We start from the raw sequence: 27338 nt of genomic DNA, 5'->3' as shown, positions 1-27338 counted from the left end.
ATATCCGACCAGTGTCTGAGGCAATCAGAAACCTCTGCTAGACAGAGTCTTTCAGTGGAAGGCGGGCCTGTCAGTGTAAAGACTAATGGAGCCTGATGGGTGAGCCTATTTTCCACAGAAACCCGCCACCAGTGGAGATGAGACCATTTTTGACAGGCCCACTCTGCATGCAGGTACAGAAAATGAAAAATAAAATGACTGAAATGCACACTGGATTACATAACACAATTACATGATGCAGGGCAATGTCTTTTATCAAAAATTTTTACATTAAGTCAGGTTATAACCACAAAATGCATGTATCTTATTGTCATTTCTTGCAATAGAGCAACACAAAGTAATACATAACTGAAGGAAAAGAATACCAGTTTTTTTTTGGTTTTACAAATAAAACCATATAAGCTGCGTAGTGCATTGATTTCAGCCATCCTGAATCTTCACTTTGAAGGACTATTTTCAGCTGCACATCTTTCAGTAATAGCTCTGTCAGGTTTGCACATCTGAAAAATAATTTTGTTCATCTCATGATTGAAGATGTCAGTCCATATAAGTCTTTTCAAATGACTGTTGAGGTTTCTGTTTTGAACTCATTCTAATAAAAGAACATAGTTTGATCTAAACCAGTTTATTTTAACGTTAACTGTATGTTTGGGGTTGTTGAACAGCTGTGGGCCTCCTGGAGGATTGTTCTGTGTTTAGTCCCATCAATATTCCCATCGTATTCCCCATTGCATGATGCAGACACTAACACGTTTCACAGTGGGGATCATGTGCTTGGACTGACTGTTCTGTTGATATCCACCACATACTATGACTAACATATAGATTAAAAAGTTTACCTTTGGTTTCAAATGACTAGAGAACCCTTTTTCTCATGTTTGCTGTGCCAACCTCATGGCTTATGGCAAAATTGTCTTAAATTCCTTCTTACGGCTGTCTTTCAGCAATAGCTTTCGCCTCATTACTTATTCATAAAAGCCAGATTTGTAGTTTCCTATCAATAGATTCTCCCATCTGAGCAGTGAATCTTTACAGCTCTTCCACAAACCTCTGAGTCTGTAAGAGAACATCTGTATTTATACTGAGAATAAATTAATTTAGCGGGACTGAATCCAGATGCTCTACACAGTTTTCAACTTTTTTTTATTTGTAACACATTTGAACATGTATCATTCCTGTTTCACTTCACAATCATGCACTATTTTGCTCTAAATCCCACTAAAGTGAATACTTGTGATTGCAACTTACTTGTCCACCAGACCTTCTACACAACTCTGGAAATAAGTCATAAAACCTGTAAATTCTCTAGACTACTCTGACATGCTGGGATTTCTCTTAACTGCTTCAGCAGGCACACACACGAGTTCCCTGCGTGCTATCTGTCCACTCAGTTTGAGACACTCCACATTTACTCTAGTCAGGTCAGCTCAGGTCCTTTTTACATGGTCCCATGCAGGCTGAAATACACTGCACTGATCATATTTGACAATTCCTTGATGACTAACTTGCAAGGTGATATGAAAAATTCCTCCAAAGACTACAACTATTCAGTATTTGTCTTTCCTGTCAGAGATGGTGAGTAGGGTTGCAGCTCATCTCATGTTGGTTCCCTGTGGGATCTATTTTTACATGGAGCAGGAAAGGGATATATGTAGGCTTCCAGCAGGGCAAAATTATACTCTATACAGCTTTTTCAAGCCTTATTAATGGTTACAGGGTAATTACAGAAATCAGTCTTGCACCGAACAGCTTGAGACAATGATAATTTGATTATATTCGAGGATAGGAAAAAAAAAAGGAGATAATTTTTCCCCCCCCTCCGCTTTTAGAGGTGGTAGCTGCTGATGTAAAAGGCAGCAAATAATGGTAGAAATCTCTGGACTGCTCAATCCACCACTCCTTTGCAGAGGAAGAGAAGGGCTAAGGGCAATGTCTGCTTCCTCGTATCAGCGAGCAGTGTGTCAATGTGGCGATCATGACAAAAGCTGATTATGAAAACAGTCTGTAATTTCAATGCTCTATTTATTGGATGAAGGGGAGCTTAACACGCAGTCTCCAAATAATATTTTCTCAACTAATACGGAAGTTTGTTATGGAGTTATCTTTCAATTACTGAGTTATTTAAAGTCAAGTTGGTGGATTAAATTCTGGGGCTGGGTGTGCGTGTGTGTGTATGTCCCAAAGCTAAAAGTCTGCAAAGATAAAGACAGTAATATTCACATGCTATTAGAAAAGTACATGTTTCCCTGTCAGTCTATTTATTTTACAGATTTAATGAATATAATTAATTCTTTTGCCTGTCTCTTATGCTTTTGTTAGCCACAATCTTGATTTTCTCCTTTCAGCAATAATCAGTTTAATTTCTCTTTCGTCTGCCGTCAACTGTATGCCCTGAATTTTCAGTTAATCAGCCTGGCTCTAAATTTATTCAGGAGGAGGAAAAAAAAACACTTCTGGGAATAAATATCTGACAGCTTGTTTGACAGAAAAACAGATACAGTCTGAAAGTTCAGCCTGGAAGTTTATATTTAGTTTACTTTTGATTCTGAAATATGCCTGAGTCTGAAATCCAGCTGGATTGCTTTAAGCGCAGCCTTGATATGTGACAGCAGGCTGACAATTCATTTTATGAAAGCTTAAAAGACCAACTTTAACTTCTTCTGCACTGCTTTTTTCTTCTCCATGAAGTTCTTTACTCTACTGTGTAAATGAGTCCTCATATAAAAAACAGGAAAATAAATGACTTTGATTTTCATCTCCACTGTGATAAAAATAAAATCCCTTTTGGTGTTCCTATCATAATATTGTTTTATATTTTATTTTTTGATGACTTAGATGAGACCTTTACTGTATTTTAATGCTGTTTTTTCTTCTTCTACAAAAATAGCATAAAAACTAGTTATAGGGCAAATAATTGATGCAAATCACTAAATCATAACAATGAAACCACTATGGTATAGGGTGAACAGTACTGATGTTGTTCAGGTGCTGTTTGCTCAGTACATATACTGTACAGTACATATACCGTCGTGAAAAAATGAAGAAATCCTATAAAAGTTTGTGTTTTTGAAACCTACATAAAAACAAGTACATGCATCAATCATAGCATTTCAAAATAATCTTAAAAAGAATGGTTTAAATGAGGACAAGTATTTTAAGTTGCCTTGATGGAAACTTTGTTATTCAACATTACTAACGTGTATTTGCATAATTGCCTCAATTAAATACCAGACTTTCAGTCTGATGTGCTCTTTGACTGTTGAAGAGCAACCTTACCTCAAAAGCAGACTGCAAGAGGCTAAAAGAAGTCTAAACGTCAAAATAATCATTTAAGTCTGAAAGAAAACATGCGCCAACATATTTTATTTAGGCATGATTTATTTCCACTAAAGTTCCTGGTTCACTGATGACTCCATAATAAAGGCTCACAAAACAGAACCTCACAACCACACTGGAAAATGGGAGGTCCGTTTTCTCACCAATCTTCTTTGCAATGGGATTCATTTGTTGCAATGTTAATCGATGCTAACAAAATAAAAAGATAGAGAAGATCTCTATCTATTGTAAAGGTTTGAACAATAAAATAACATGCTAAAGCAAAATGTATCGCATGCTTCTGGGTTATTTCGGTACAAACAATTAAAAGTGCAAATTGAATTCCTGGAATTCTGACAAAATTTCACATGTGTGGCAGCCATGCTGGATTTTGAACTGTACAGTAAGTGTCTCCAGGACTTCCAACATCCTGTGTCAAAATTTTGACTTCAGTCGACATTCTATTTGGACTTTTCTGACTTGGAATCTGGAGATTCCAGTTTCACAGAACACATCAAACACACCTTTGGAGAATATTGGGTGTTTCAAACCGCAATAATATATGATGCGGGAGCTTGCCGTACCCTCTGCTTGCTCCCAGCTGCTTCTGCCTGAGACTTTTGTGCACTGATGATTAAAAACAAGCTTCTGAGTGTTCAGCCTTGTGCAGGTTGTCACTGCGGACAGCTTTGGATGGCATCTTCATCTACTCCTTTCCTCCTCTCCTGGATGGGGGGGTGTAGCTAATTTATTCATCATCTGACAGCACGTACCCCCGGGTGACATCAGTACAAATGCATATATCATTACAATCCAAATGTATTATCATCTTGGCTTTACTGAATATTTTTAAAGGCAGAATGTATTCTTGACACTAGCAGTCTGCTACCAAAAATCTATTCGGCAGACTGCCAAAAGGATTGATCCCAATCTGTGAGACGAAGTTTATGCACACGTACGATGCATAAACACCCCTACTGCATCCAGTGGAGCTAAAGTGTAGTGTCTCTGCTTAAAACGTCAGAGGTGGTATGAAAATAAGAATGTAAAGAGACCTACATTATGCTAGAAAGATAATTTATTGATCAGACTAATTAATGCAGCATACATTTTCTAATTTAATATGACAAAAATGTGTGTAACATTTCTGAATACATTGTGTAGTCTCTTGTTAGTCATTTGAGTTGCTAACACTTTTTGTACAAAATGAAAAAATAAACTAAAACAGGATAAAAACTAGCTAAAGACAACAGCTAAAAAAAAAGATTCACATTTCCCAGTAAAATTTATCGGCTGCGTGAAAATGAAGATCATTACAAGTAATCCCTCTCATAATGACACTAATGCACTGTTTGAATAGATGGCATGAAATGAATCTAAGCATACCCATAAAAAAAAAAAGAAAGATAGATTGAGGAACTTCCGTTAGGAACTTTGCGAGGAGTCATATGTTTAAAAGCACTCTGGAAATGGCTCATAAAGTGCAACCACAACAGTTTGTTAGTAGCAGTGTAAAAATGTTTTATCTGTGCACTGTAGAAGACAGGGCTTTGTTTACGTTCACATAAAAATTGATCAGATGCATCCTTTTATTTGCAGACGGGATATTGGCTGTGCCACAGTATAAATACAGATCTGAAAGCAACTGTGTTTGCCAAAATAATCCACCGATTCCACCACGGGCCTCTTTGTTTGACCAATTTAATTCAGTCTTTTATTTTCTCCTACTCATTCTGACTTCTCTCTTCCTAGAAATTGTTCTATCCCCCCATCTTTTAACTTTACGTGGCTGTGATACATCAAATTTGAGCGTCGGTTTCCAATTATTTTTAAGGCAGGGATCTTTTTTTCCCACTTTGGAGCTGAACAATCGCTTGCAAATCCCTATTTGCTGGAAACAAAAAGAGGCTGGCATCAAGTGGAAGCGAAGATCAAGGGAGAAAAAAAGATGAAATGATGGCTCACTGCTTTGGCAGATTGCATTCAATTTAAAAACAATTCAAGAGCTATCTTGATATTTATTACAGAGCCAAGCAAAGATCCTCTGGGGCATTTTAAGTGCTTTAAGTGGAATCAATTTTGCACCTTCGGGATACTCAGAAAAGGGAAAAGGTCTCAAAGAAGATACCCAGAACCTTTGCATCCTCGTCTCCTCTGTCTCTCCCCACCTTTCGACATCCTCCTCGAGTCCCTGCCATCTGGAATTGCAAAACCTCTCTTGGCTCAGTAAATATACCAGTCCTGAAGTCATTTCCTTCCTGTAACAACTCACTTTCCCTCTTTCCCCTTATTCCTTTGTTCTTCTTTGCATTTTCTCCCTCTCATAAAAGCAATACGTGAGAAGCATGCAAATACTCACGTGCAAAAACCAATTAGCAAGATGTGTATGCACCGTGCAAACGCTTGAAAAAAACATGATCACTCCAAGACACAGTGACGAACCCCCAACTTGCAAGCTTCCCATCGGCGTACCTCATTTGTTGTTATTGCTTGCCGTTTCCTCATTTAGAACAGGTGAGCCCCTCTCTACTACAGGAAGCTCTTGTATGCCAGTGTCTGTGTGTGTTGCATGTTTACACAGATATATTCATTTCTGCAGCATAAGTATTCACACCACTTCTCCATCTGCACACATTTCCATATGATAATGCAGCACCCTGAAAAGCGACATCTCCCTCTCTTCTCTTACCTCCTTCCAGACAGCTGTCCTCTTCCAGGCTTTCCTCTACATAATAAATAAACAAACACACTCAAATACCTGGCCCGGTGGTGGGGCCTGTACTGCTGGCACTGATGTGTAATGGAATTCCACTGTTCATACATATCATATACATATGATTAATGCTAATGTAATTAGCATGAGCCTATTATTCACCATGCATCACCGGGCTGCAGCTACAAGGCACAGGCAGGCTACAGCAACACATGAACTGGCAAGCCGAGGCGTTTACCACAGAAAATAAAACGCAACAAAAATCCTAGCAGCGCTGCCATCAGCAACAGAGTCACAGTGTCAGCGGGAGAGAGAGAAAGTCTTTGTTTTAGTGGAACTGAAGTCGCTCTACCCTCAGATCACATACGGACCCATGGGGTTTGATGATTTGATTGAAGAGGGAGGTAATTATTCATTTCATTCCGGAGTTTGTATGGATTTGTGCTGCTTCATTGAGCGCACAGTAAAAGTATTGCAGTGAAAAATAATGTCTTTTTTTTATGTTCAGGAGGCAAAATATTTCAGCAAACGTTTAAAGGAAGCTGCACACACATTTATTTTCACCCCTGGCAACGGTATGTTAAAAGCCTTCAAATGAATTCAGCTTTTATTAGAATAGCATAATCTCACACTAACTATTTTTGAAAACTCAAATCTTTAATACAAGTGCATTTATTCAGTGGTGAAATATGCCATGCCAAGAAAGCAATATATATATATATATATATATATATATATATATATATATAAACAATAAAACAACTGTAGGCACAATTAGTGTATTCCTGTAGTCTAAAGAGCATTTATGTAGTTTTTTTCTATAAGATTTCAAAGTATATTACGGTATACTATTTTTTTTAAAGAATTGATGGTGGTTCAAAAAATTGACACTAGAACGTTTGCTTATTTATTCATAGAGGATTTTTATCCCCACATTTTTTTCACTTAAACTCTAGAAGGATTCTACCATTTTTACAGAGTGATATTATTTAATGTCCTTTTACATTTATGTATTTATCATGAGTGCAAAAAATGTGGCCAGACATTTTATTAGTAACATGCCAAGGTTAAAGTCTGCTCATAATGGACACCAGTGAGAAATATCTAGACTTTATCACTGCTGACCAGGAAGGTAATTGGAAGTAAAGTTAATAAATTAAAGTGAACTCGGCGAGGATGAAGATTTATTATGTCCCCAATCTCATTACCAGGAGTGACAATTTTGAAGAAATATATTCATTTGGCTAATACTGATTTGTTTGATAAAACCACAAAGACCAATATCTGTCTGTCCAAAGGCAAATCAGAAGCCAGCTGTTACGTTATTATCTGCAATAACAAGGATGAGATGAAATACAGCGTAGGGAGGTGTCTGATTGCACCCTTATTCATTCAGCATGATGGCGATAGACGTAGAGCCAGAGTCATAAATAACTGCTCTAGCGTCAACTGCCGGATAAACAAAGAGTGCATAAACAGACGGTATGGCTCTGACGGCGCCCTCATCTCAACATGTATGAGTCAGACTGAAACAGAGAATGAACTGTTGGGATGATGGAGCGTCGCCACTGGGTCTGACAAGTCAAGCCAAAGCAAAAGTGCCTCAAAATGTAATACCACAGAGAATCACTCAGGGCGCGTGATCCAAAACGTGTTTGGGTTAAATGCTTAAGTGTCCCTTCTTTTACACAATGCCTAATCAGTATTTTTTTTTCTCAAATATTGTTTTAAACATTTTTTAAAAATCATTATAATAAACTGATATACAGCAAAAGATCCTCCTTAGGCTTCCCACATGAGGACAATCGAATACCATGCTGCAAACACTGATCATTTCATTTCCTCTTCAAAACACGTTTTAGCTGAATAAAATTACAAAAAACTTAGTTATTGCACAGTCACTCCTGTTTCCTTATAGCTTAAAAATTGCTTAATAAAATGACCCTTTTTCAGATTAGTAGGTGATTACAAATATTTTCTGGAAATTTAATGACAAACGTTTGATTTTATTTAACCCTTTGAATAAACTGGGTTCCAGTGCATACAAGTGCCATCTGTCATCAGAAACCACTATGAAAGCAAAGGCATTCATAATGTGCAGTACAGTAGTTGTTGTTCTTCTTCCCCATTAGCTACATTTAAGGTTTGATTTCTTAATTATTTTTAAATAATCATTTAAATATTTTTATGTAATTAAACAGTACAGCTTTGGGCACATTATCCATTTTATATTTTGAAAATTATTAGAATATTTATTTTTTAATTTAGCATCTGAAAACAGCTTTTACTGATCTATTATTTTTAGCCATGTTTATTATTGTTACTGTAATTTTTTATTGCTTAGATATTTACTTTGTGTGAATCTTGGCACATGCTTTTGATCCAGTTAAACATATTTTTCTTCTTGTTGTGGATGTACAATTTATGTAGAATAATTTACAGAATAATGTGCCATGGTTTTCAAGACACCAAACTCATGCAGTTTGTGGTGCGTTCTGCTGTGTTGGGTTTGTAATCAAATAAACAATTTAAATGGGCCTTAGATGAAAAGCCTTCATAAAAGTTTTTGCCTGACAGCAACTGAACTAATATCACACTTAGAATGAATTACAGATGCATTTAATTTTAAGACTACAGCATCACTCAATATTACTTTTCCATCTGTGGTTGCTTTGGATAGCGTTTGTTTTATTCAGTGAACTTAAAAAAAACTATTTAGGGATAAGCTGTTGATATATTTCAGCAATTACATAGATGATACTTCCCCTGCTGTTTTTTTTTTTGTCTTGCATAAACAAATAAAACAATATTTATGCTAATAGACACCGCTATCGCTATTTCTGATAAGTACTAGATACAACAAAATAAATTTATCCACAACCTTAGAATGTATTTATCACATAATGGTGGAGGCGTATCAGTCTGAGGCAGCAAAATGAGCAAAGAAGCTGTAACATTGCAATTATATAATAAATATTATGTATGTGGAGTCATTACCCTTGCAGAGTAATTAAAACCATAGCAAAAAATTCAGTAATAGCCATGTTGATTTTACTGCTTATAAATGAGCTATTGAGTATAAGGCTCTCATATATCAGTTTATACTGGGCAAATAAAATCTGAAATTAAATACTGGGGGTGTTTTAAGGATGCTGTTTCTGTTGGTGAAAACACTGATTGTCATAAAATGATCCTGATATGACTCAGGTTTATCCTTTCCAAAATACCATAAACTGATTTAGAAAAAGCTATTTTTATGGTATTTAATGTGATTATTTTGAAATAATCTTTGCTTTCTTTTTTTGTGTCTGAAAAGTCTGCACAGACTTGGATTGCTGCCATAAATTTGGTGCCAAAGACCTTGAATAAGAAAACTGAGTCTGCATTGACAAAGTCTAAGAAGGACAATGAAAAAACGAAGGCTGAAAAACACTGAGATGAGACATATGTGATTTATGGGTCATTTTATATCTGTCTTAGGTCTCCTAGTGGAAAATGGAGAACAGGCGGTGTCAGATCACTTCAGTGGAAAAAAAAAGCCCTGGAGTGAGATTCAGCCATTTTTCTCTCTCCTTCTCTCTCTTCCTCTCACTCTCTTCCTTCCTGACTTTTCCAACTCTGTCTATCTTTGCCTCTTTGCTCAATGTGTTCTGCTGGGGTTCCTCCTCCCATCAGCCTTACATCCCTTTTGTTGATTCTCTGCCTTCGCCAGCTGCTCTCCACAGTATTTCACAGAACTGTGCGCCAGCATTGCTCAAAGTGGGGGATAAATGGCAGGATTTGTCGTTCCTCCTTCACTTTTCTTTCTGTGTAGAAATGTAAATGTTCTTATACTGCCACTTCCACATGCTGTGGCACCAGAGGAGTTCAGCTACATTTAATAAAGATTTTGACACTTCTTGGTTATAGATTCATCAGGATAGTAGATGGATTTATTTGGCAGCTCATGTATGGCTTCACTCTAGATTTAACTTCTTTTTAATGAGGGATAAAAGACCATAGAGCAGATTTTTTTTAGCTTTAAAAGGTCCAGTGGGAGAAAAAGCTCTTAGATGTACGCACACATAGATTGACTGAGTAATACAGTACCGTCAACAAAAACTAAGTGAGCAGTAAAACCTCAATTTTGATTATAGAAATGTGCTCCAACTTTACTGAAATGACCTTTTTGTCGGAGAATAACTTCTTTGATCACTGGTTGTTCATATTGGGGTGTGTGTGCGTGTGTGCTGCCCTGCAGCTTAGAAAAACATGGCGGTACTCGTTGCTTTGCAGCATTAGTAATTTTTGCTATGCAAAATGAGAAAGTGGAATATTAATTCCGTTATATAATTAAATTTACTGAAGTGACTCAGTGGTTCACTAGATTGTATCTGATTCAGGCAAAGAGGTGGACAGGCCACAAGAATAAAATTGGATAAAGATGGCTGATGGAGCTTGAAAAGTCATAACAATAGCAGTAGCGAAAAACAAAAAGTCAAAGAGTAATAAGAGAAAAGCCAGGAAGTAGTCTCTGCATATAATTGTATGCATGTAAATGTGTCGTGTGTGCATCCATTCATCGATATTATGCATGTGCCTGGTGTCAGCATGTCCTTGTATGCATGTGTTTACAGAAGTGGAGGCAGAGGTTGTCTTTAGTTAAGTTGTGGAGGGAGGGTTTCAAGGGACCCTCGCCAGATTTGGAGGCAGCCCTTATTAGAAACCCTGAAGAGTTTCAGGAGTTGCTGCTGGCTGACCCCGCAGAGCTCCAACCCAACCATCGAACTCATACAGTATAATTTTGACCCCCAAGAAGGAAACCCCAAACACAGCAGGAAATTGAAACCTCTATTCACCAACAATACTGCAGCCCAGAAAGAATCAAGTAATTTGGAATAGTCCTTCCCAAACCCAGTTCCCTTCTTGCTTTGCTGTCAAAAATTGTGCTGACATTTTATTAAAGAAGAACAAATAGTGTTAACTTCTATAACAGACCTTGAAATTGGGAGAAAACTATTCACACAGCAGTGTTTCTCAGTCCTGGTCCCAAGGGAACACTGCCCCGAATGCTTTAGGTGTTTCCCTTCTACCGCTCACCGGGCCTGAATAAATGGGTGATAAACAGGCTTCTGCAGCACTTGATAGTATGGCAACACTGACATCCACGAATAAACTATCTAGGTTCTGAGTTCGAATGGTTTTCCTCCTTCTTTTGTCTGAGTTTGAACTTTTATGAAGCTTTGATTTAGTTTGAATTTGCCATGCCCTAAAGAAAAATCAGGTAATTGGGGTAATCAATACATTTAATGCTGTGGTGTCTGCACATGCAAATTCATTTTATTTACAACCACAATGTGGTAGACTAAGTGACAGACTGCTTCAGCTGTCCCTTGAGCCAAGCCACTCGGCTGCATGGTTAAAAATATCTCAAACTGTGATTGCACACAACAAACATCAAATACATTGCAGTGCCTAACTATTTTATTAGGTCTGACAAAAGAGGCTGTGATTGCTCAGAGCTGTGGTGTCCCACATGACCCCTCAGGCAGCAGCATGCAGCTGGCAGCGCAGTCCGGTTCAGCGTCCTCTCCAATAAATGCCACCCTAGCCAACATACATCTGATTAAGTAGCCATTTTACATGATAGCCTGTCATCGTTTCCAATCAATCTTCAGACAAATGTAGCTCGAAAGACTTTTGCAGATTTGATCTTCCCTTGGCAATAAACAGGCCATGATGTCGCCTGTGATGAAATGGTGAGTCACATAGGTTTTAAACCCATCATTCCTTATAAGGAGGAGTAGGAGATAAACTCTACAAAGTAGTGAAATAGGAACGGAGGGTCTGCTGAATGGCTAAACAGTTCTTTGAATCTCACTTGCCATCTGGTGAGCTCTCGTGGCCAGAGAACAGGAGGCAACAGAGAAGACAGTGGGGGAGGAGTGTGGGATCTGTGGAGGGAGTCCCAACCTAATTCCTTGAGTAAACATTATAGGCAGTCTTAATTACATCAGAGTTTCAGCCAAAGACTGAAAATTTTACCAGAGTTTGGAAGGGAAAATTCTCAATATGATTTCAAGCCCACGTTAAGAAAATTTTCAACACAGAAACTAAATAAGGGCACAATATATCTTCAAAAACATTTTGTTTCAATTATTCTGTTTATATTAAAATATTTAAGTGTTTTATAACCAAATATATATATATATATATATATATATATATATATATAACCCCCCCATATTTTCAGGTATATTTAAACTCACAGTACTTTCTTGCAGTAGCATTGCATAAGACTACACCACTTTTAAGCATTTTGTGTGGCAGGAAACATGATGGTACTGATTTGTAAAGGCTGTAAGAGTACAGCCTAACTAACTATTAGTTGTGAATAACAATGACGTTTGCACCTGCTTCTTAGCTTTGCAGTGTCACTTAACTAAAAGGTCATCTGTTTTTAATTAATTTGCTGTATCATCAAGAAATGAACAACACCTGACCTTGAGCATACTGAAGCTTACACAGTTGTAAACATTTTACTACATCATCTGTTATTTCCACAAACTGAGCTCGTAAGATTGTCCTAAAGCAGTCTTCATAGTTCTACAATGTTTAAAATATTTTGTACATTTCAGATCCACATTACATTTAAAAAGGTTTCCTGCGAACCTCAACACTACTAAACTTCACGAAATCGTCTATTTTCCCTATAAGATGGAGTGCCTGTCTCAGACCTTTGGCCTACTGTTCTAGATGGTGAGACTTATGTATATTAAGAAATGGCTTACTCTCTGAAAAAGTAAACACAATGTTTTGAAAAACATTACTTTCCTAACAGTTATCTATGCAGACGTTTCACAATAACTCTCTGACGATTGCGTGCTTCTGAGAAGTGAGTCAGTGGCGCAAAAGTGATGAATGGGACAGAAAGCCAGAGAGATAGCCCATGACTGAGTGACTAGTCAACACACAAAAACAAGAAATGGGGCCCAACCGAGTCAAACTCTTTCTGCAAGATGGTCTTTTGAATTGCTTATAATTTGGTTGAGATGTCCAAAAGAGGGGACCAGTGCAACATGAGGCAGAGCAAAGACGGTGACCTTCCAGGTCAAACAGCTGTGTTTCTAGACATTTCCTTTTGGCAGGATCAGAGAGGAGGGAGCTACACTTCCTGTGGACCAAAATATAGTTCCCAAAAAGACATGACACTACAGTCTCATATCAGACTACAACAGCAATTAAAGGTGAATCAATAGGAGTTTCTTCCTTATTTTTCTTTCCCAATGTTCTCTGTTGTTAATTCAAGTATGTAGAAATATTTTGTCATTCTTGTTAAAATTTGGTAAAAGTGAAAATTTTGTTGTCGTTTGTTTGGGTTTTTTGCCGTTTGGACCAACTCAGAGTTATCGTTAACTACTATAAATACAATCTTTGTTCTAGTCAACCATGACTGGAATAATCTAGACTTACTGTATTACACATCTTATAAAACAGTTTGTGACCTGTAAATTATATTTAGAAACTAAAGAATATGTATACTTGCGCATTCTTAGTTTTGCAAAAACCTTGCTACAACTCTTATTTGTTTATAGTTCTGAACCCAAATTCAGTTGCTGTAATGTACTATGAGGTGGGCTGACCCTCCTATAAAAATCCCATTTGTTATTGCAGCTTTACATTTCTAGTTTTACCTGCTTCATAAGACTTTGGCAAGTTTAATCTATGTCTTATTAAAACTTAATTTAATTAAGAGTACCATGTATCTTGGGCACATCTAGTGTTGCTGGGGAATACATCATTTTTGATAACCTCTACATTATGGCTTCCTGTTTGTTTAAAAAAAATGGCTTGTTTCATACACTTTGATTAGATTTAAATAATCTTAGAAACTTGTAATGGCCAGCTTCTTAATTCTCTCTACAATTACAAGGGTATTCTTTCTTTTAACCATTACTCTATAATTAAATGTCTACCACAGATATGTGCTTTAAGCTCCTAACCTAAATCTAAATGATAAGGGTCAGTCTATCAACCCTGGAAACGATAATAACATGCCACATGTTCCTAAGGCCATCCAATATCCCCAAGTCCAAGGGTGAACATATAACACTCATCTCCTACTGCCGGCACCATTAACCTCCAGGGGATGATTGTACAATACTGATCTGATGATGGTTGTAGTCCCTGAATGCAAAGGCTTTTATTGCTCTATAACATCAGCAGGTTCTTGCTTTCATTACGGTCGAGGAATGTCTGGTCTTCATGAACATGTGGGTAGGCATCCATATATTCTAGATATTACTGTTTGAGAATCTGTTTGACTTTGTCCTGTCTTTTTGAACTATGTCTGTTACACTGAATTATTTTTCTTTTCCATTTTTAATATTAGGAGATTTGACTGCAATGCCAAAAAAAGAAAAAAAAAATGGATGAACCACTGCAGTAATCTGCAATGAAGTAAAAACGAAGCAAAAAGAAAAAGGATGACAAATCTGCATTATAAATTCATTTTCTCCCCCACGTCTGTTTTCACCCACTCACAAATAGCTTCTATGGACCAAGACAGCAGTGGTGCTAATAATGTTGATGCTGTGCCAAGCCCAGCTGGTGATGCCCGGCACAGGGCATCGAGTGTCTGCTGTCCCTAGTCGCTGACTTTAAAAGCCTCTTCTCACTGCCAAGTGGGATCAGAGCGAGGCTGATCACACTGCTGTGATTGACGCAATCAACCTGTGAACCTGTGCAGAACTCATTTTGTTCGCTCCATCTTTAACGTAGCAAATACATCATTAAAGCCCCGTGTTATTTTAAGTCACTCTGAAAACAAAACAGCAACTTGCCAAGAACTGTCTCTTAAATGAAACTACAATTAACTTGTTTACAATTTGTTGTAACTATAATCCTTGTCCTTATCTGCCGATTAATTAGCACCACACTTTGACTGTGTTCATCGACAGGGACATTGATATTTCAGTCACAAAAATCCACAGATTTCTGCAAATGTCTGTGGAGAGTCATAGCAGCCATAGTGAGTCGATACTGATGACAAAATTTATATTTGACAGGATTTGCAAAGCCATGATAGAGTGGACTGTAGGGCATAAATTAAGCCTTACCAAGTCTGTAAGCAAAATAAACAGCCTACTGCAGGCTAGCTACCAAAGCAGAAAGCATAGCTTATAAATTGCCTCATCTAGCTTGCTAGGTTCTGGCTCCTAAAAGGCAAAACACTTAAGAGACCTCAAAAAATATGTGTGCAATATTTCACTGACTACAACTCCCAGTGGTGGTGTTTGGCCCCAAGGCGATCCTTCTCACCTGTGATCCTTGGGAGCAAGATCAGATTTATTTTGAAAAACAAATCAAATCTGCCTTAAGTTTAGTGATCAGCAGAATGCTGAATATGTTTTTGGCTGAGCAGAAAATACTTATTCATTATGATGACTTAGTGCTAATAGTATATGCACTAGTTATGGTATGGTATTGTGGTATTAAATCCAGCCATCTTTAATTTGCTGTGGGCTATAAAAGAATGATGTTCAGTAATAGATCATTTGGTGATATCGGTTTTTATTCAGGTTTTTATGGTTTGAATATCTATTAAAAAAATATTGAAATACTTAAAAAAAGACCTAGTTAATACCTGGTTTATTAAGCCATTAGCTGGTCTGTCAATGTTAACTATAAATGTGTGCTGAAGGATTAAAACAACTATCAATATCATATATAATTTCATAGTCATAAATAATGAGAAAATATTACTCTAAAAAGGGATGTGATTTTCAAAGCACCAGTAAAAGCAGCATTTTTGTTGGATCATCTGATACATTTCTTAATCTGTTTTCTTACAGCAGTACGTGAAACTGTGGTATATTTTTCATCTCCCACCTTCCCTCACTTGTTCATGCTAATGCTTCTCTTTAACACTGCATCAAATAGAATAGAGAAGTTTCCTGCTCAGTACAATTAACTGTGTGATTTTTTTTTTTTTGACGTTACGATTATGTAAGCTGGAAGATAGAAACTGCAACTAGTTTGTCCAGATAAAAAGATTTCCCAAGTGCTTAATTTTTATTTTGTGCAAAGTTTATCTGTGCAGTGATTCATTTCAGACAGAACCACTGTCTGCATCTTCTGTTCAATATTAGACTGACTGGGGATTGCCTAATTTGGCTCAACACCCTCACTGAGGGCCCTGATTTGGTTGAAATGTTGCTTAAATGAAGCGTCCGGGGACTTGTGTGTCTTCAGTTGCCAGATTTCAGACAATTGTTTGCTATAACAATCCACAGCCAAGTCCTCTTTGGGGGCACAATCAAATTGGGAACTGAATCAGACATTTTTCAGCATGTGTTTAGCATATTTAAGGCTTACCTGCAGGACAGCACAAACATGTATTTAAACATGCATGATAAACACTTCCTAATTGGAGTGTATAGCTGCCACCTTGCAGGTTCTTCCAGCACTCACTGTGGGTATCATCCACTCTTCTCCCAGCAGTGCTTATTAATGCAGCTACGCGTCTGTTTTCTCCCCCTCCCTCTCTCTATGCCCCTAAGCATATCCCAGCAAACCTGCTTCCTCCTTATTTGTCTTCCTTTTTCATCCTCTGCTCCCGCCATTCCTCATTTAAACCCCCAAAGAAATGAACCATGCTCAAACCCCAGCCACAGATGAAGAGTGTGTCTTGGTGAGTGCATTGTCTGAACATTAATATAAGTGGATTTATCTGCTTCTAAATAGCATACTGGTAAACCTGCTTACAGTCTGTATAAAGTGGCTTCTGGTTCACTCCTATATGCCGTTTATTTCACACTGGGGATATGACACCCTGCCATAAAGAGTTATACAAAATGGCCGTTAGAGACAGGAAAAATTTATACAAGCTTTCCAAAAAAAGGCTTCCTATGAATTATATTATATAATGAAATATCCAAATAAATTATCTTTATTATGCAACCTGGTACAAATGCAAGGTTGTTTTTTTCTAAATCAGTTTGATTGCATATTCTAATTAAATACTTTAAATGTTTGGTGGATGCACATGTTTTCCCATTTGCATGTTGTGTTTTCAGTTCATTATGCCTTTTTAAGTCTAACATGATTCTCATAGCCCCACAAGAGCTAAAAGAGGTCCCTGCTAAGTGTACTTACTATTAATAAAAGTCATTATTATGAGCTATTACACCAGAAATTTCAATTGTGTTGATGACACTGGAGAACATCAAGCTCTCTGTGGAGGTAATTACAGCTCAGTGAAATGCAGACATCAGTAAAATTATTCAGAGGTAGAAAACAACTATGCCTAAGGCTTCATAAAGGAAAAGATGATCAATTTCACATTTCCTTAGTTAAATGTAAGTGTGTTCTTAATTCATTTAATCAGGATTAAAGAATTTAAATTAAAGTAAACCAACCCATCAAATTATCTCATTAGATTTGTAGGAAGTAATTATTTTCGGATGGGAAGCTCTTTTCATGGTGGTAGCTCTGCATATTCATATATCCATTAGCTTCATGCTATTTGCGGCAAATAAATTGTGTTTTTCTTTTAGGGTTGACATGCCAGTTCTAATATTAGCCAGTTCTGATGTTCTTTCTAAGAACTGTTATGCATGCACACTGGTGTGTGTAAGCACTGTTTTAATAAACAATTTAATGTTCTTATTGTTATTCTTATTCTTATTCTATTCTATTCTAATGTAGCATTGATTACTTGTGTATTAACTCTCAGTTACTTTCCTGCATCTAGACTGTGTTTGAACTGATATTAGACATACACTAGTCGGACAGCACTTTGTAAGCTTTATAGAATTTCATGTAGCCTTTCTTTGTATTAAATATAATTTTCTCAAAGCTCAGAGGCAGAGCACATATGTACCTTCAAGGTTTTCTCTCTATTATCAGCAGGTCTGCTGCAGTAGTTACAACACACACTTTTTTGTCACAGTCCAATGACCCCCTGTGTGGAGAGGCTAGCCTGAGCAAAGTATTAGCATATGGCCAAGTAGACCGCAGTGCATGCCTAAGTCCAGCCTATTGTCCAGGGTGTGTGTGGCCAAGAAGATAAATAAGTAATGTACTCTAATCAGCTTGTTTTTTCTATGGTGATTACACTACATGATAGAGTTCAGTGTTGGATAACTTTATACCGTCTTATATTAATGCCTCTCAGCTGACAGCCAAAGAACTAGGTGATAGAAAAAGGTAACACTTCAAACATAATAGTTTTTAATAAAATGGAAACTGAAGTGGAAAGAGTATTGTTCCCATTAATCCATCAATAAACATGTCTCTGACATATTAGTTTAATCAATCAAACAATCGCAAGCTTTTGTCACTAGTCAGTTAGAATGGTGCTCAAGTTCAGTTCAGTTCCAAATACTAATCCCTAAGAGAAACTGCATCAAAAATTATTTAATTTTCAGTTTACAAACCATCTTTTTTTATGCTCATTGCACAGCTGTCACCAGACAAGAAATGGCACATAATTTCAACCAATCAGCCCACCTTAAGAACAGACGGCTCTGCGCACACCCACTCATAAGACAATTTTAAAAAAACTTAAATTTTTTTTCAGGTGTGAGAGACAGCTAGAGCTCCTATACTTTTTGAACTAGAAACCTTGATGCAGGGTAACAAAACAGCGGTGCTCAAGAAGAAGCATTATTTTCATTATTTCAAGCATGGCAGGTTTATTTATATTCACAGTTTTACATTCAACAAACACTGTAAAACTCATTAGCTCTCATAACCCATATACTGTATGTAGCAGTTAATAATGCGGACAAGTGAGGCTCATTTTTATAATAAAAATACTCCTACTGCTCAGGGCATTTTTCTAAACTGTCAGCATCCATGGAATCCTCAGATGCATTTCTAATACCATCCCATATTGAGAATAGCTGACTACATGTATCAATTGGGCAGACTTGCTAAACAAAAAGGTTGCCTTAAGATGGTATCCTAATTGCGTGACTGACTTTATTAAATCAAAACTTCATCCAACATCAATGTAGGTACGCAACAAAGATATATTAGTAATCTGTATTTGTATGACCTTCAACCATTTGGAATTGTATGCATGTTGGCGTGTGTGTTTGTGTGTTGCAGCTTGGTGAACTAGAAATAATTGTGCTTGTGTTGAGTTGGTGTATGTGAACAAATTTGTCGCCTGGAGGTGCACTGTTGTTAGAATGAGAAGAACAGTGGAAGTCCTGTAACAGCACCAAAGGGCAGCAAAGGACGGGTGAGCCCAACCCTAGAAAGCTCCAACAACCCAAAGCAGGCAAACACAAAGCACCGCCCCAGGGCACTTATAAGCCCCACGCAGAGGAAGGATGTTGGTGAAGCAAAAGTGCAGCAGCACTGGATGATACCCCACAACCCAGCCACACCATTGTATCAGCCATGCAGTTCAAGCCCGAGACCCAGTGACTCCTACGGCCCACCACTACGGGCACGACCTGAATATCCACTCAAAGATAATTGCACCAAATCACCCCCATACCCTTTACACCTCCCTACTCATTCATCAGACTCCCAGGCCATCGCCACACCCCAGCCAACAACAATCAAGTTAAAAAAGAAGTGTGTTACCAATGGAAGATAAACTATGGACAAGTGATAATAGGATACTCAACCTTTTGCATAGCATTGTTCTCTGTGCATCTATTTGTTTTTAGAGCTCAACTTTCCACAAGCTATAATTTCACTTTATTAAGCTACAATTATTCTGTGACCAGCAACACATTCAGTATATAAAAAAATAAATTATACTAATTAGTATCCATATTCCTTATTATATGTTTCTACACGTCAGAAACATTCTGTTTCAAACACATTTAGGAGGCAACGCGCAAAGCATCTCTTTGGCTGCGAGCTTGAACTTCTCAGAATGCATGTTTGCCTGAGACGAAACTCAGCCTCACCCCCAAAAGGCACTGAATGTCACTGTGATGTTACACTGGCCCCCATTTACACATGCCTTGTGATGTGAGAAAACATTGCGTGCAACTTTCAACAGTTGCAAAAATCTCACATTGTACCTCCTGTCCATTCTTCTTTGTCTTTCTTCTCATCAAAGCCGTCTTTGCCTGCAATCTCTATCACCTTCCTCTACACCCCTCCCTCCCTCAATCTCAGTCAATCAATCCCCTCATGAAATCACAAGGTGACATGTTCAGTGTTGTCTTGGTAACCATTGCTACACAACTGTTGCCTGGCCAACGAGTGCAAACAAGCTCCAAGCCCATCACAGAGCTGGAGCAGCACAAACGTTGAACAAGGCATCGAGGAAAAGCAATAAAAGCCTGGAGGAAGGTTCAGGGGGACGCAGGGTCACACGCTGGCTGCTGCAGTCCACCCTCTATTTAATTTAATGACTCCATTAACGTTGGATTCTTCAGCCAAAGTGCTCCAGCATAAATATCAGAAAATCTGCTTGCTAAATAAAGAAAACTGTGCTACACAAAAGGTAAAAGCTATATATCTTATAAAACCAGCAAAAATGTTCCTCTACTAAGCATTTATCGTATCCTTAGCAGGACTTTACCTTTAAATTCATCCTCAATTATCTTCATTCAATCATGTCATGGAATGGGCTTAAGTAAGGCTGCTTAAAGCTAAGGTTCTCAAACTGTGGCACAAGTACCCCTTTAATGATAAATAGAAGAAATTCTGGCATTGACCACTTACAACACAAATAAATTGCTAATTACCTATAACATAGAGCTGATAAGCCCCAGGTAAACCATTGTTAAAAACAATTATCTTGGCTTCAAACAGTAACTACTCAGATGTGAACTGCTGTAGAGGGTATATTAACTCTATAATGGCAAGTGCATAATTTTTATGTAAATAAGTATCTTTGAGACATCTAGTTTTTTTAATACAATTTGTCCTTTTGTCCAAAATCGGTTACCTCAATAACAGATGTCAATCAATTTTTATACTTTCTTTTTAAGATTTTATGAAAAAATGTTTATATGGTAATAAAGACACTAATACAATGCTTTTTAATTGTGCTGTTCTTATAATGCATACAAACAGATATTTATCACTTGTTATAATCACATGATTACAAAAGCTTAATGCATCAATTATAATTCTAAAATTTTTTTTTAACATTTTAAAATTTGCATTAAAAGGTTATGAACTTTAAGTTTAAACTGAAGCAGACAACACAAAACCAAGACAAAGTCAAATTGACTACTAAGTTAGAACATCTAGGATATAGGACTAAAATCTAATCTGAACTCCCAACTTAGAATTAGACAATTCTGTCTTTTGAGTTAAAATTAAATGCACCATAAACCTCATCCTTCAACCAAAACTTTTGCACCAATTGATATTCCCATTTTTTTGTTTTAATACCATTTTAAAAAACTACAAAACAGCATAGTCCAAGGTCTCTTTTATTGCTCTGTAAAGAGCAATAAAACATTTCTCATTGTGTTTGGTACCTAAGAACCGTAAAATTCACCCAATTAGATCGTGTTTTTGAAGAAACAACTGCTCTAAATACTGAAAGAACCGAGACTTACAAAACAAAAAACATTCTAATGAATCACATCAACAACATTAATTCACAGAATTCTGTTTCTGGAGAAGAACCTCTTTTTGAGTAATTTTCCTTCCTCTACTTGTTTTGAATTCGAGGTTCACATGCTGGTGCATCTCCTCTGGGGAAATGTTATTTATTCGTTATAAAAACCACGTGTACTGCAGTGTCCTCACAATATGTTAGATTAAAGCATGTGAAAAACATCAATAGATATATATTATTGATGGTGTTTTCCTTTTTGATCATAGGTTAGAGAATTAAAGCTGTTATTGTGTGGATACACACTAAGAGCTGTACCAAATCAGACACACGGTGCCTTAAGCCTTTGATGAAACTAGATTTCTTTCAATGCACAGATTTCTACATGCTACACTCTAAATCTGCCAAGAAAAACAGAATGGATTGCTGGAGAAAAGAAAGGTGTTTGTCTCAGAGGAAGGTGCTGCGAGGGAGGTGGAGTAAATTGACTGTTTACAACAATAGACCCAGAGAGGGACCTTGAATGTCCATGACGAGCTCCCTTCCCTTTTTTCACTTTCAAGTCACCTTATCCCCGGGTTTTTCTGGATGCCATCCTAAAAAAACCAAGGCCATAATTTCCATCCAATTTGCTCCCTCTCCCTGCATGAACACTGACAGATTGTCATATTTTGGCCATGCTCCCAGAGGAGTGCTGTGAGAGGCAGGAGGGCAGATAAACGGCTATTACCATTCACACCGGCTCATTACTGGGCATTTAGACCCGGGAGCACCAACTCCAAAGCTTCACGCAGAGGGCATTTATGCTGCTCCAGCTCCCACCCCAGGAACCCAGCAGCACTGGCCTTGTGATTGACAACTAACACCCAGCCATTTTTTTATACTCAAATAAATAGTGAATATGTCAGAACATAACAATAGAAATTAATGATTGCTCACAACCACAATTTTCTGCATCACAAAATCTTCAGTGTTACTATTACTTTATAGATGGCTTCTGATTGATTCGGTCATTGAGACAGAAACATTCCGTGGCCACAAGCATGTTTTTTTGCGTGGCTCATAAGCGCTGAAAAAGGCTAAACCTACTGTCATGAATCCATCCAGCAGGCCTGAGTCTGGTTTGGGTGGGGCTTGTAGCCGCTCCATTGACCACTTCTCGATGATTGATGACACCTGAGAGTTTTCCGTGTTGAGAATGCGAAACCCAGTCATGTTAACTCCACTGTAGCGATACGGTTCCATATCGAGGGCAAAAAGGTCCTGGAAGCAAAAAAAGAAAAAAAAAAGATGAAAGCATAATATCGTGTTTGATCTAGAAAGAAGTTTACATAAATCTTTCATCATAATAGTCAAGAGAAGTGAGCTGATTGGCACTCATGGCCTAATAACTGAGGGCTAAAAGGTTTATCTAAAGGTATTTTTATGTTTTATTTTTCATCATACTGAGGCAGTAGCTTTGATTAAGGCAAGATTTCAAGGTTACAGCCAGTCTTTTGGTGGGTTGCCATTTATCATGTGGATGTGAAAGGACAACCCAATTGTCCTGCATACAGCATATCTGGCATCTAACCAGGCAGATGTCTCTGGGACACAACAACACAGTTGAAAGAGCAACAGCAGGTGACGGACGCGGAACACGGGTGCCATGGTCAATATTTGCTGTTCCGAAACCAACTCGGATGGCTCGGTACCAGTATACAGTAGTTCAGGCCAGCGCGGTGGCCACTTTTCTGCCAAACACTGGCTGATTTCGAAGTGGGCAAGTTTCCATCTCAGCAGCCAAAACCACTATTCTCTTTCCTCTTTCAATGACATACCTGCTGTCAGTCTCATTACATATAGAGAGGATTCTACATGCATGTGTGGATGCAGACCTTATATTTTCTGGTTCCAGCCTTTCTTCTGGACTTCCAAATAACATAGTGCATCATTTGTTTGTTAGAGCTGTAATGGACCAAATGGATGACACTATCATCTGTTCAGGACTATTATCTGAGCTCTCAGTCTTATGTTCTCTGGCTTTACTGGGGATGTGCTGCTTTTCATCTGGAATATAGCGGTGGGCAATCTTTGTAGTAGCAAGATCAAAGATTTTTTGGAGAACTTCAGTGGCACCCAGAGTCAAAATAAAATGTTTCCACCTGCTTTTGTCTCCCACATCCAGGTTTCTGGTCAGCCAGATGGGTGCCGGATTAGAAAAAAAAAAGAATCAATTTTTGTTAAACTTTCACAACTGATTTTAACATGCACAGAGAGTGCAGACTAAGTGACAGTCACAACACAGTTGAAAGTGACTCAGCTTTCTGAAGCTACCCAGTTTTATCATTTTGCAGTGAAGCTTTGAAATGAGTCACACACAGTAAAAATCACATTGGACTCTTTTTTTTTTTTTTGTCTCTACAAACAGATCTAAGTTGAATTTTGCTCTGAGAGAAGAAAAACTCTTATCAGATACACAGACGGATGAATTTAGTTTTGCAACAAACAAAACTGATAGTTTTTGTGCGTAGAAAAAAGGAAAAGGTGAAAAAAAATATTACTAAGTGTCACCAGAAGTGCAAAAATATTCAGCAAAAAAAGCAAAGAAGAGTGTCAATTTACTCACCAGGGTAGTAAAAATGTAATGGTAGTACTCAGTCATCATACCCATGGCCAGGGCCTACAAGAGAACAAAAACCAGAAACTGTAATGTAAATTTGCATTTAAAACTAATTCTAAGAATGCAATGTCAGCTAAAAGGTGTTTTCATTGAGCTGTTTATTTAACACTACATAGTGGCTGACAGCTGGTCAGTAAGAATGATGAGAAGAGAAAAACAAACAAACAAACATATTTTCAATTAAAGGCCAACAGACACTGCTGGCCAGTAGATGTCTCAAAAATACTTGAGTGGTTTACAGAAATGCTTTGGAAACAGTTGCCTCATTTTGTGTTTATCTAAACAGAAATAATTTTTTCTTCGTGTTTATTTTTATTAGTAACCAACTCCACAGGATTGAGCTTCAAAAGGAACCAAACTTTCCCTTGTTGTCTCTTTTTGTTTTTCACATATAGTGTCGAAATATCTGCTTTAGAAAGAAGTTCGAAGTAGATATAATTCACACAAAATGTGTTATTTACACTGATAAAAATGTGTTTATTTCACAGTTCCCTCACTTGATGCAGTACCTACAAACTGCTGCACCTTGTTTTTGGCAAACACAAAGAAAGATTTTTCACCACCCATATTGTAAGAAAATGTGGTTATGCAACTTGCTTTGGTTCCTAATATTCATTTTAAAACACGAGATACACAAAATAAATAATCTCTCATGCTTTACTTCTGTAACTCATTTCAAGCTCTGAATGGTCAATAAATGTCTTGGAATATATGCGGGTTGTGGCAGATGGCCTCTCACACTGGACCTAATTGTGCTGAAGGTTTCTTCCTGTTAAAAGGGAGTAGTTTCTCTCAATTACCACATGCATGTTCAGAATGGGGTATTACTGTAAAATTAACTAGCTGAAATGTGACAATATTAAAGTAAAATGATCCGTTTACAGATGAATTTCAGTGCAACAATCCGTACCGTTAGCTAACCCCCTCATGCGCTTAAAGAAATACTACCAGATTATTGCTAAAATGTAGACATACAAAGTGTAACTTTTTAAATTGGCAATTAAAAAAATAGTTCTGATTTTTTCGTAAAATGTTCTGTTTTTTTATGTAGATAGTTGTGTATTGGAATGAGTGGACTGTTCCTTATTCACAGAAGGACCCGTCAAGGACAAGAGAAGTCTTATTTGCATAATACACACATTTTCTATCAGATTAAATAATGGAGATATCAGACTATAGAATTATATATCCCATGTGTTCATGGGAAACACAAAGGTATTACTCAATCTATCCTCGTGTTTGATTCTTGTTCACAACTACATACAGTACATTTACTTGATTATTTTTCAGAAAATCTTTCAGTCGTAGTGGTGTAGCAAAATGCCATTAAATAGTTTAAATGTTTAATGTTTGTTACTGCATTTCTTGTTATTATCTTTAAATTATTTATTATTTCATGATTACAGTGAAATTTACAAAGAACAAAGGAATGCCGGTAGCATTTCGTTTAGCATATGCACAAAATGAGCTGACAGAACAGATTGTGCTTCTGGAACAGATTGGGCAGTGACAGAGGACTGAACTGAACTAGAGCAAAGTTGACTAGAAGATGTTTTGCTTCAGTTTACCTGCTTAACTAACAAGTTCAAGATACAAAATCAAAAGATTACGTAATACGGTTTGCTTTGACATAAGTTTTCGTCTGTGAAAGAGGAAGGTTTGTGAAGACTCGCAATGTTAAAATATTCTTCAATAAAGACTTCACTTCGATGAGAGCCGCCGCAACTTTCATAAAAAACAACCTTCAGTTAAATGAACTCAAGATGCCTGTGAGCAGAGTTAGACATTCTAATTAAAAAAAAACTTTATTGTGCAATTGAGAGAATCCGTTAGTAGCGGTCAGTCTTCAGGACCTCATTATATACAAGGGGAGTAAAGGTGTACAGAGTAGAGAGGAGGAATCCAACAGGAGGCGTAATAAAGTGAACACACTATTGTTTTAGCACTTATACATAATGAATGAGGGATGTGCTTCTGTGTTCAGTCCTGACTTTACGAGGGAAATTATGTAAATTTTTTTCCTAAGTAACTTTTTAATTAAATGCGGAACATAATATGATAAAATTGCTCATTTATTCATCAATTTAGCTCCTCTCAGTTCATACATAGTCAACTTCGGGGGCGAATAATTTGCAAGTGTTTTGCTGAACACAATTTTTCCTATTACTTCTCATCATATGGTTGTAAAAAAAGAAAAGTCTGTCTCTTTGTTTCTGCTACAGGCCCATGAAGGTATCTCAGCTCATTAAGGTGACGCCACCTGTTTCAGAATCCAGGCAGCCATCTCGTGTCCACAATCAAAGATGACATGAAACTCCTTTGCCTTCTTCATCTCCTTCAAAAGTGGCTTGGCGTCCTTGGTCTCTGTGGGCAGCTGCCGGATCTTCAAACGAATGTTGTATCGTGACGGAGCCTTGATCAGCTCCTGTAGTCGAATGAGACCTGCGGACAAAGAGGATAGCATATAGCATGAAAGAGGAATTTTAAAGATGGAGCAAAATACTGTGTTTGATCTGTCGCCATTTTGAAGCATCTCTGATTCTAAGGGTTGCCATAAGAAAAAAAATGGAATCAGAGTTCCTCAGCAGAAAAAGGCTCATATGCATGCCTTTCTAATCCACACTCTATTGATCCTCCTACACATGCTTGGCAAGCAAACAGACTGCTACAGACCTATCAAGAGAATGCTACACCACGCCACCACATTGCTTTTAAACCAAAAGCGCAAAAACATGAAAAAGAAAAAAAAAATCTCGATCTGCACCCTCCTACATTAACTCCCAATCTGACAGCAGCCTGCAAAATGTTGATTTGCTCCTTGTGTTCCACGACACCACACAAAAACGCCGAATGGGTTCAATTTTACCCTGATGGAAAGCCGCGGTCAATTCTGCCTCTTCTGTCTTTTCACACACACTTCAGATGTGTTCTGACGAGAGAGAGACTGTTTGCCCAGTTTGTACTCCCCCCCCCCGTGGGGGAGCCTGATGCCGCTGTCACATATTCAGCTACAATCTTCACCTTTCATTTCTCGACCGCACACCCAGGTAGACGGCTCTCCAGGAGACTGTGTGATGAGATTACAATGAGTTTCTCCCTCGGTAAAGAACTTCAGAGTCCAG

General features: G+C 37.6%; 1 protein-coding gene across 2 annotated transcripts in view; it reads right to left on the bottom strand.

Moving 5' to 3' along the window:
- LOC114158684 (glutamate receptor ionotropic, kainate 2-like) overlaps positions 1–27338 on the bottom strand; it is an 83980-nt gene that overhangs the window by 25539 nt on the left and 31103 nt on the right. For both annotated transcript variants that reach the window (XM_028040416.1, XM_028040417.1), the window contains exons 4-6: positions 26477–26658; positions 24163–24216; positions 22644–22817 (exon numbers count right to left, since the gene is read on the bottom strand). In XM_028040416.1, coding sequence (XP_027896217.1) covers positions 22644–22817; positions 24163–24216; positions 26477–26658 — 410 coding nt within the window. The remainder of the gene's footprint in view (positions 1–22643; positions 22818–24162; positions 24217–26476; positions 26659–27338) is intronic.

Source organism: Xiphophorus couchianus, chromosome 15 (assembly GCF_001444195.1).
Source record: "Xiphophorus couchianus chromosome 15, X_couchianus-1.0, whole genome shotgun sequence".
NCBI classification, from domain to species: domain Eukaryota; kingdom Metazoa; phylum Chordata; class Actinopteri; order Cyprinodontiformes; family Poeciliidae; genus Xiphophorus; species Xiphophorus couchianus.
Note: the sequence above shows the minus strand (reverse complement) of the source record. Positions and strands in the feature narration are given on the sequence as shown.